The 11,689-nt window shown below is 38.3% G+C and overlaps 1 protein-coding gene across 1 annotated transcript; it reads left to right on the top strand.

The window, feature by feature from the left end:
- Positions 1–238: 238 nt before the first annotated feature.
- On the top strand, positions 239–9,624 carry LOC149287201 (acyl-CoA-binding domain-containing protein 5-like). The gene is made up of 11 exons (XM_089493166.1): positions 239–317; positions 928–1,048; positions 1,239–1,311; positions 3,081–3,195; positions 3,322–3,354; positions 3,785–3,940; positions 6,147–6,247; positions 6,948–7,122; positions 8,259–8,449; positions 9,010–9,057; positions 9,511–9,624. The coding sequence occupies exons 1-11, from the start codon at positions 242–244 to the stop codon at positions 9,622–9,624; spliced, it is 1,203 nt and encodes a 400-aa protein (XP_089349292.1). The 5' UTR covers positions 239–241.
- The last annotated feature ends 2,065 nt before the right edge of the window (positions 9,625–11,689 follow it).

The following is an 11,689-nucleotide window of genomic DNA, read 5'->3' as shown; positions in this document are numbered from 1 at the left end:
CTTACTGCGGTAAAGAACAAAACTCTGCTTCTAATTTAGTGTTTCCGCTGGAAGGCCGGCTCAATGCGGAAGATCATTTAAGGGTTAATGATGTGTAATTATGAAAACCAAAGGACCCTGTCACAGGACTTTACATCCCCTACCTGTGGCATCGAAGCTCTGGGGGCATTTCAATTTCCTAATCTCCCATTTACTTCCATTTTGATGCAGGTTCTTATGAAAAGCTTTTTCCACCGAGAATATGGCAGACACAAAATCCCTTCACCAAACAAGGTTTGAAGCCGCCGTGAGCGTGATACAGAGTTTGCCGAAAAATGGTAGGTGTTCGATGGATTATTGGTACGGTATTAAAATCCCCATTTATTAAGGACGTGTTCTGCATAGCTGCTTGGTGGGGAGGTCAATGACTATAATGACATACTCCAAGGACAATAGGAGTGCTTGAATGACCTTATCACAAGATCGCCATGCAGAACAATGATACAAGTGGACCCATCCTCATTGTTGTAAAGATTGTAAGCTCCTTGGAGCAAGGCCCTCTTTTGCTTCTGTAGGGCAAAAACGTTCTGCCCTGTCTACCCATTGTACAGAGCTATGGAATATGATGGCGATATATAAATCAATACATAATAAAATGTGAGTAGTGCGTACAGGTGGCCACATTGAGTATTGGTGACGTTAGTCCTGTGTTGGTCGGCTGTTCTTCTCTGTTTTTCTGCTGTGTACACAATGTGACACACTATATTGAGGTTATTCTTCAAAGTTGTAATGGTTACCAGCAGAAACATTTTCCATTTGTCTTCCAGAACATTGTCTTGTATGATCGATAATATAATATCTTAGGAGGAATTAAGTGGTTAAGTTATAACACACTTCACATGTTTAGATTTTTTGGTTTGTGGGTTTATAGTTTGCTTTATTTTGTAGGGTCATTCCAGCCATCTAATGAAATGATGCTGAAATTCTACAGCTTCTATAAGCAAGCTACTCAAGGACCGTGTAATATTCCAAAGCCTGCCTTTTGGGATCCTGTTGGCCGATACAAATGGTAACTCGCTATCCTCCCCCTCTTATTTTCTTTCGTTCTGTCTTTCCTTCTTTCCCCCTTTCCCTTCACTTTCAATAATGCTATATGATTTCTATGCATGTGAATATTTGCTGTTCCAAGGATCGCTATCAATATGTCAGTTATATCAGTTATGTATGATGATGTTGTTTTAATTGTTTTCACTTTTTAGGGATTCTTGGAGTTCTTTGGGTGACATGTCTAAAGAAGATGCAATGATTGCATATGTTGATGAAATGAAAAAGGTAAGTTTCCTCAAGTATTATCTACGTTTTGGGACGTATTGTTATTTGTGAAAAACATTATTGGAAATTTTGATATATACATAGTGTTTATATATCTTATCGAGTAGCTCCAGGTAAAGTTCACAAATTTTTTTTTTCCCAAGTGACCTTTGACTTGAAAAGTGTTTTTTTTGTGTTTGTTTTATTGTGGTAAATTGGCCAGTCTTTGTTTCTGTTTGAAGTGGGCTTATTCCTTAAAAAGCACTGACGTTCTGCAGTTATATCTATACCTTTTATAACATATTCTTTTGTCACTATAGTGATGTGGTGGGAATACCTAAACTGCTTTGTTTCTTTCTTTCTTCTTTCTTTCTTTCTTCTTTCTTTCTCCTGATTCCGACAGTTTCGACAAATTATTTTATACAATGCTTATAAGTCAAAATGCAGAAAGGGGTCCAAGAAACAAATACCGGTACTTTCCCACTTGTTTTTTTTTTTTAATCCCAGCACTTTGTGACTTTGTCACATCAACGTACCTTTTAAAGATTCAGCGGATGTATTTAAATAAGTACATTTGATGTTTACATAGAACTCTTCCCCTTGTGTGGTGTTTGGGAATAAATAGTAGCTGCTTCGCTGTGATAATGCTAGTGGATTTGTTTGCAAATTATTAAACACAAGCTTTTACAGTGTATGTGTGTATATATATATATATATATATATTATATATATATTTTTTGTTCTAATAAACTTACTTTATCTTCATTTGAAATTGCCGTGTTGTGATAGGTTGGCTTAAACACCACACTGAGTAGACTGTCTATGACAATGCTAATGAATTCCTCCTTATCTAATCTTTTTTTCCTCCATAAACATTTATGAGTCAGAGTATTGCCTCAAAGAGTTATAGACTTGTGATTTCCAACCCAGTCCTCAAGGCACACAAATGGTCCAGGTTTGCTCCCTAGTGGAATAGAATTTGGCAGTTACTAAATCCAGCACTGTTAGTGTACATTGAGGACTGGGTTGGTGGCAACCACTGATTTAGACGTTCTGTTTACTACAGGTGTAGTTACTTGGTGGCTTGCCCGCCAGGGGTCTCTTCTTCAGATGGAATGAAGAAGAGGCCTCTGAGAACCCAAAGGCTTATGTGACATTTATTGAACCAATAAAATGAATTACATTTTACTGAGGCGTCAAAGGAATAGGCAAGGGAGTAGCAATCAAGGTCGCAACCGTGACTGGTCCCACTACTCTAAGGGGCTCAGGCAACCACTTGTCCGCCTCTTTAGAGCTGCTAAGTATGGGATTGTACAATCGGATGACCTCTCACACTTTCTGACTGCATGCTGTGTCTGACTGATCCAGCATGCAGGAAGTGACATCACATCCTTAGTCTGCACACAGCATGGATGAAGAGAGACACAACACTCCTGCAGGTAAGTTGTGTGGACAGGAGCACAGACAAAGGGTTTTGGGGGCAAAGACAAGCTGGGGTATTAGATGGCACTGATAAGCTGTTTGGGGGCAAAGCTGGCACTGTGGGACATGTTGCTTGGGGAAGTTGATAAGGATAGGCTATAAATTTAGCATGGCACGTTCCTGGGTAATTTGCATCTATAACCAAATTATCAAAATTGCTTGATATAACTCAAGCACCATTTATATTTTTGTTGTAGTTTTCATCCAGTGCCGGAATAAGCCTATATTAACAAATAAACCTCAGCTAGTTGCCATCGTTGGCTCATATACAAATGTTGTATTGTGACATCTTGCCTTTTGGACACTAGATCCTTGAGACCATGCCAATGACTGAGAAAGTGGAAGAATTGCTTCGAGTGATAGGTCCTTTTTATGAAATGGTGGAAGACCAAAAACACGGCCTGGGATCTGTTGTAACATCAGGTTGGGCTAACGTCTGCTTTGTATCCTAATACAAACTTAGCCAACGTTTTCCTTTTCGACTTTCTAACCATCTCTGCTTCTCAAACCTTTAAGCTTTCTCTTTTTTTCCCTCCTTCTGCATGGCAGTGCGCCTGGACAAAGTAACTAAATCTTTAGAAGGTAGGGATGGTGAAAATAGACACGTGTCAGTTTTATGTATCAAAAATGTATGCTACAAATTTCTGAAACAGGAGCATTTTCATGAATTACGTAGCTTTTTTTTACTGCTCTGTATTTTTTTTTGGTGGCACGCACATTTCAAGGTTTTATTTCTAAAATAAGACATTAATCCATATTCAAATAATTTTCCACATGGTGTGTCGTCCTGTAATGTTTAGTGGGGTCTAGTTGTAGGCAATTTTTTGCAATATTTTAGTTGTATATGTTTTCCATCCTTCCTTGATATTAATAACTGCATGGAGTCAAGCTGTGCACAGAACCCTGTTAATTTTGTGACTGGTGGGCAATTTTTTGTCGTATTTATTTAATCATTGTTAATAAATAAGCACTTGCAATATTTTTTGCATTGTCCAAATACGTTTCTCTGTAGATCTTAGCAACGTCCTGACCTCCACACCAAACTGTAAGGCTATTAACGGGAAGGCAGAAAGCAGTGACAGCGGAGCAGAGTCAGAGGAAGAAGAGCCAACGCAACATAAAAATGGAGAGGCAGAAGAAAGTAATGATGAAGAAGAAAGCGAGCAAGGTGATCTAGAACATCTTCTCTTGATTACATTATTCTGTGCCTTGTTTGGAACACAAAATACAAATGTACCCCCCCCCAATTGATGTGCTAAAATGTATTTATTAAGATGTATTATCTCCTGGTATAAATAACTTAATTGCTTTTGCTCACATTTGTCTTCTAAATGTTGCTTCTTATGTGTTTTTTATTCAATTTTGAAATCTGTATATCATTTTTCTCTTATGGCCAGTTGAAAAGTGACAAAATGGGTATAGCTTGGGAACGAATAGAAGCAGGTGGCATAGTAGAAACTTGGAGTCAGAGTGGAATTTAAAGGCCATGTTTTTACACTCTGTCCTGTGTAAACTTGGGAGCTGGTCCCTTATTGCCTAATATATCGAAGTACAGATCGTGAGAAGTGCTATATAAATAAAAGATAAAATCAACTAAGGCATTTCTTGGGGGGTAATACAGTTGGAGAGTTCAAGAATGCATTGGGGTAGATATACAAGGGAAGTTAGATGGATATCAAGAATGAATACTTGTTCTATATTAGAAATAGAATTGGTGGCCAAAGTCATCAACCACCCAGACTCCGTTCACGTGCTATAATAATAATAATACATTTTTGTCATTTAACATCACCATTAGTCTGTCTAGTATATTCACTGCTGTTCTGTAGCTTCTTTGACATCCTTAAAGCAACGCTCCTGCCCTATTTCAAATGTATATGCCATTTTACTATATGTAAGTCTGTGAATGCATTCTTTAATCTCCGTTAATAGAAAATGAGACGCCTGTCTTATTTAACGCCTCCCTGGTGGTCTCTAATGTAGCCAGGAAGCATTCTGCACGTGCTCAGTAGCACTCCCATTCTAGTTGTTGGAAGCTACTCAGCTCCTGTTGAGATCAATAGAATGTTTTACTGTAATATATGTTTAATTTTCTAACTCCCAATAACTAAATCATGCATGCATCGATTTGCTTACAAAAAAATGCAATAGAATCTGTGCAAAATGCATTCCAATATGCATTAAAATAAATATATTGATTTTGGGACTAGACTCCATTAAGAAGTTGCCGATCACCTGTTTCCTTGCAGAGAAGATAACAATTACCGGTATGTCTTTGTTTTATAATAGAAGAGAAGAATGTGGAGCAGGATTCAGTTCCCCAAAGTCCCCCAAAGACCACCGTCAGTCCTGATGTAAAAGTAGATCATGTCAATTCCATCCCAGAAATAGGAAATCACATCTCCAACAAATCGTCTCTCAATAAGGCTATCGGTGAGGAGAATACCAATGAGGACAAGCTTATTACAGAAGATGCTGTGAATGCACTGGAAAGAGACAGAGGTAGTTGGATAATTCATTAAATCTATTTTTTATTTGTATTTTTGAAAGAGTCTAAAAGAAGCAGTCATTCCAGTTTTGGGATGTTTTGCAAGAGGATCCTGAGTATGTGGTAATTGCTATTATTTGCACAGTTTAAACCAACGCAAACATTAAAGGTGTACTCCCACCATTTCACTGGTGATTTCATTAAAACTGATTAGTTTCCAAAAATATTGTGTCTTCTATTTTAGGAGGGCTATTTTTTATATATATTATATGTTGTTTTTTGAAAGCTCCATTTTCGGATTGTGTGTCTCTGTCTAGTGGATTGGACTAAGATAACAGCTAGAACACTGACTTCTGATCGTACTACCTGTGTAAACAATAGAATGGCTCAGTCTTAATTACCCAGGTGGATACTCTGATTAATGAAATGTATATAGGGCAAAAGAACACCATTAGCCCTTCTGTAAAGAGTCACCTCAGTGTACTGTATGAACAGTAAGTTGCCAAAAATATCATGGCTGGCAACAATGGCAGCCTCCAGGTCTGAAGATAAAGTGAGTTTAGTGGAACAAAATTAGATGAAAACCAGGTTGTATACAGCACTAATGGATACAAATCCACCAGACATGAATTGGATGGAAAGTTTAATCACCAGTTTAGAGTTTGAATCGATAGCCAGTATAAATCATTATTACTTATTTAAAGAATAAAGCATGATAAGGGTCATTCTGTGTCAGTGTAGCCAAGGAGGCATCTGCTCCATCATGCTATCAACTTATCTGCTGTCATGTACTCTCTGGAGAGATAGGACATCTTGATCCATTTAAGCCATTCACTAAGTAATGGAGTGGGTTTTAGCTGATCGCTGATGTGTGTTCTGTTTGTAGACTATGATGGCACTGACGATATCGCTGCAATGCAGCACCTAACAAGTGACTCAGACAGCGAGGTTTTCTGTGATTCTATGGAGCAGTTCGGACAAGAGGAGGTAAGCTCTCGTATCATCTGAGATGCTGCTAATTATTCAAGCCCAAAGCAGGCTGAAGTAATTTGCATTGAAGGCAATGGCCAAATACATTTAAATTCTGTATTAGTTTGTCTCTTGTTATGGAAGTTCAGGAATTAAGGGAGGCAAGCGGTGGTCTTGGAATGATTAAGGGAGAATGCAGAGGGACCACATAAAGCACACGTGTGCTGAGGTCCGACACTTCATAACCGGCACAAAGGACACTCGTATGAAATACAAGTAATCCAAAGTCCGCTTGTACATAAGACAATAGTAAAGGTCATGCTGGCTGCGTGGAATTCCATTGGAAACCATTCTGTGTTTGTTGTGTGAAAGTAACCTTTGGATTGCCGCATGTGGCAGCACAGCGCAGGGACATCGTTACAATCGTCGCTTTATTAACGGGTGTACTCGATTGTTTACTGCCCACTAACAGAGACCTTTTATTTGTTCCCTTTTGCTAGGGACACAATCTCTTTCATGATCAGAAAATGATGTTTTAATAAAATATGGCTGTATATTGCTTCTGAAATAATATAGTGTAATCTGCTTTTGCCATTTATCAGAAACTAATTTTTTTTATCTAAATCACAGTAATTTAATTTACTCTAATATTAATGTGCAGAGTAGATGGCCAGAGATAAAATGCCATGTCATATTGACAGTTTATTTGTCCCCACAGGTTGATCACAGTGCGCTGCTACAAGATGCCTTGTTAAACAACGACCCTATGAAAACAGCAGATGGTGGAGAAGACAAAGATGGAGGGGAAAGTGTCAGACCATCTGGACACCTACCCCAAAGAGATAGGCCTGGACATGACAAGTCTGAATATGTTGGTTCCAGGCGAGGAAGAGGTACATGTTGGATCATTGCTTTATTACATATCAGAGTTGAAATATTGACGTGCTCTAAGCAGAGTTTGTATCAGCCTATACATTACATCTATTTATGTGGTGCCAGCAGATTCTATTGCGTTGTTACAATCAGTGGAATAATTTAAGATCACACACAACAAACTGGTACAAAAGGAGAGTGTCCGGCTCTAGGAAAATTACAATCTAGTTGGTGGTTGACGGGGGAGAGCACTCCTTGGATGGGGATGAGTTGGTCGAGTCAGGATGAACTGTAGAGGTTGTTGGTCATTCAGATGGTTTGATTAGCAAGCTGGCTGAGCATGTTTGGGAGAGAGGTTGTTTTTGGAGAGCTTTTGAACAAGGGAGAAAGTCTGAGGGAACGGGGCATTCCAGAGAGAGGGTACAGCACAGGTGAATTACTGAATGCGGGAGAGAGACTAATTAATGATGGTAGAAGAGAGGAACTAAGAGTGTGTATTTGGACAGGAGGGTGAATATATAAGGGGGTTCTGAGTTGATATGGGATCTGTAGGTTGGGGTCAGAAGTTTGAATTTGATTCTGGAGGGTATAGGGAGTGATTGGCACAGTGGAGGAGCAGATGGCAGAGAAAGATTAATGTAGCAACAGTGTTAAGGATGGGTTGGAGTGGTGAAAGGAGGAATGGGGGGGAAGGACAGTTAGTAGGGAGCGGCAATAATCCAGACTGGATATCCCAAGGGAGTGGATTAGTATTTTGGTTGTTTCTTGCATGAGGAATGGTCAATTTGGGAGGTGCTTTTCAGGTGGAGGCGGCAGCATTTGGTTAGGGACTAGATATGAGCGATGGTAAGGACATCAGAAGGGGATGATGGGAGATGTGAGGGTACAGGGCTGAGGGGGGTATGTTTAGGGTTATGGGGAAGGGAGGATAATAATGAAATTGTTGGACAGTGTTGGGTTGGTGCTATTTCTTCACATTGTTTCTGAGGTTCATTTCTAGGTTATCCAGTGCCACTTCCACTACAAAAAAATCATGCTAGATTAGATTTAAAATATAGGTCCAGATGTGGTGCACATATTTAAATCTCTTGGAAATGAATGTAGCAATTCCAGGTCAACGATGTCACTTAATGCATATTAAAAATGTGTTTTAAAGTTGGTCGTATGCACACTGTGGGTGAAGGATCCCGAGGAGGAAAGATGGGTAGCAGTGGAGATGAAGAACGTTGGAAATCGCTGAACAGCAGCCTAAATGAACAGATCGCTGTAATACTTACACGCTTACAGGAAGATATGCAGAATGTAATTCAAAGACTTCATGCATTGGAGAATCTGACTGCCTCACAGGTACTATCCCATTCAGCACCTGGATAACCTTATCCAATAGTCAATATAGGGTTTTGCCAGCAGCCCCTTGTTAATTTATAGGTATAAAGAACATGGCTGACATTTTTCTTAGTATAGGTTACCTTAGGGCTGGGCAAAATGTGTAGAAGTTAGGAGTCAGGCATACAAATCTGAGAAAAAGCTTTGATATTTTTAGGAGCCAGAAGGAGGTACACCCACAGAGATTAATATAAAATGGCTCAAAATTTAGGAGCCCGATCTAAAAACCTAAGCACCATGGAAGCCATTGTTATTGGGTTTTCTCAAGCCCTGGGGTGCCACGATAAATCATTAGTGCCCAGTAGTGCTACGAATCAATATCACCCAGAAAATATATATATAGGCGATCAGGTTGAATTAATACCAACAAAGAAAATCTGAATTGATAACTGCCTATAAGAAAGCATTGCGATACTTTTGCTGTTTGTCTTGTAATGCAGACGAGAATGCAGAAAAATAACATACTCTTAAACATATCCATTTTAAGTCAAATAACTGCTCATTTTATTATATTTTTTTAGGCACGCTCATTGGCTCTTGAATCTAACTATAAGCAGGCTGTGAACAAGGTAAATAATACTTAATACTGCCACACTTTATAAATCCTCTTTTACATTACATCACAGTTAAAAGAGTATACTTTGTAAATTACAATTATAAAGTTTTATTCTCATGTCTTCAGCATACGTGGTTTATGATGGTTTATGATCTGCATGTGTAGCAATGTATGTTGACAAATTGTAAAGGAAGTCGTTGTGGGAAATCTGCTGAATGAGGATGTTTTAATAAATGGAGATGAAAAAGTTAATTTGATGTTGTAAAACATTTTTCTACATTGGGGGTTATTCTGGTGTACATTTCGAAGAGGGGCTTATTGTTCCACCTATCAGTGGAATGGTGCCGCTAATTGGACATTTCCACCAGTTTGTATGATCGTAACTAGCGCTAGATCTACTCTTTCTACATAACCTTAAGATGCCAATGGATACATTTTTATGATGTGAACGCTTTCTCTTTGTTAGAGTCCATCTTGGTGGCCATTTGATCTTTCTCCAGGAAATTTCGCATTTGCTATAGTATGGCCGTTTGTTGCACATTGGTTAATACATGTGTACCTTCAAAGGAAGAGAAGGTAGGTTGTTTGTATTAAATCTGACTCCTCTAAATCCATATGCATTCATAACCATTGTGTTTTAATAAAAATACTCTTTTGCTGATGCGTTTTTACCGTACTGTAGCTCTTGCTGGCTATAGTGTAGGGGCCAAACCCCCCTTTTTGCCCTTGATACTACATATGGGATAATTCACTAAAGGGAAGGTTTTTTGAGCTCCTCCACTGTTTAAGGTGTATGTTGTATAGGACCAGCCAAGCTCTTCCTGCAGCAGAAGCTCACTGGGCTTGGTCCTTCATAATATATAGTGAAATATGGCTGTATATTGCATCTTAGAAGTGAAACAACTCTCCCTTTAGTGAATAAACCCTAGTGAATGGTGGTCTGATGGTGTTGTCAAAATGTCAGACTCTCCAAACCCACTCTGGAGTGGATTTTCAATGAACTATCCTTCTATTTCAGCACGTCTAGCAGCAGAAGTAGGGAAATGTAACCAACCAATGGTGCATAAATATATAAAATGGTTGAAAATGCTGATTTTCTGTAATACATCAGGATTACTAAATATTTTTGTCACTTCACTTTTTAGAAAGCCGACCTAATCATCTGCGGGAAATCTCCTTCAGAAGACTGAAAGACTGCAGAGACGTCCAGTAACCGTCCTTGCATCGATCGCAGCGGCTCAGATGTAGTTCCTTTTTTTTTCTTTCTATAGTAAATACTTTGCACTACATGAATGATAACAAAATAAGGACTAATTTTACTAAAGCTTAAATAATGAGAAATATCGATAATGGGTGGGCTGTAGGATTGATAGTTTTACTGCATTTGAATTCAATTAAGGCTAAATTATTTTTAAACACACAGAGCATGTAATAGATGTATTATAATCCTACAGGTACATAATGAGTTGAGGTGGAGATATTTTTTCTTACAAATAAAATTTACCTGTAAATAGGAAAAAATGTGTGTAGGTTTCTTTTTTTTTTTTTCCCAATCCAGGGGTGGTATGGTTTGTGTCCTAGTCTAAGATAGCTCCATCACTTTTTTTTTTTTTTTTAAAGAAAAATATTTGGGAAGCCAAGAGATTTTAATTTTTCACCAAAGCATATGATTTCATAAGGTAGGTTCTCCCGGGTTAGCTTTTTTTAATGGCATAAATAAATTGGTTATAAATAAAGCCTTATTAACCCCTTAAGGACAATGGGCGGTCCCTAAACCCATTGAAAACAATACATTTTGAGCCTGTACATGTATGGGCTTTTTCATTAAGGGGTTAATATACCACTAAATTGTGTAGTAGCTTAAGATATTTGTAAATCGTAAGTAGCTCTCAAATTTAAGAGTGAAGAATCTTGACTTCCATCAATTGTTTCTTTCCACTGTTTACTTTTGTGGACAAGTTCCTCAGGAGGTTTAATAAGAATTTTCTTCTGCAGTCTGGTGGAAGACAAGACAATTTTCAAAAATTAAGAGATCTGCTCTGCCCCCGCAGACCATGAGTGGTTGGTGTCCTTCAAGAAGGTCTTCTGGGTGATGCTATCTTTTTTTTTTTGTGAGAACAGTTTTGTGTACAACATCAAATGGAAGCAGGACTTTATCGTCTCTATAATAAGACAGACTTGGGTAACCAAGTAACTCGGTTTGTCATTGCATAGTTTTCAAATGGAAGAGCTTACTAATGGCTTTTAAAAGCTAAAGTAACACCAAAATTAAACAAAACAGTTTGAAATGCAGTAAAGCTTGGAGATACTTCCTACAACAACCAAAAAAAAAAGCAAGAACTGATGCAGAAGAAAAGGCTTTTGCATCTTGACTATTAAAAGCTAGGTAATTGGAAATTTTTTGGTGATGAAAGCTTGCAGAAAGGACTATTGAAATCTCAGAATTTTATTCGTAATGGATGTTTGGTAGAGGAAATATACGACACCTTCTTTAAACCTGAAGATGTGGCTCTAATACTTTGCCCAACAGATTCGCTGAAGATAATCGTCTGGAAGGCGACACTGCTGTTTACAGTAGCTTGGATACCATTTTGGCAGATTGTGAGCAGAAAAAAGCTAATTTTAAGTAAGTTTTAAACACATTG

The sequence above is a fragment of the Sceloporus occidentalis genome, unplaced genomic scaffold (assembly GCF_023333645.1).
Source record: "Sceloporus occidentalis isolate IW3139 unplaced genomic scaffold, rSceOcc1.0.p SCAF_63, whole genome shotgun sequence".
Taxonomy (NCBI): Eukaryota; Metazoa; Chordata; class Lepidosauria; order Squamata; family Phrynosomatidae; genus Sceloporus; species Sceloporus occidentalis.
Note: the sequence above shows the minus strand (reverse complement) of the source record. Positions and strands in the feature narration are given on the sequence as shown.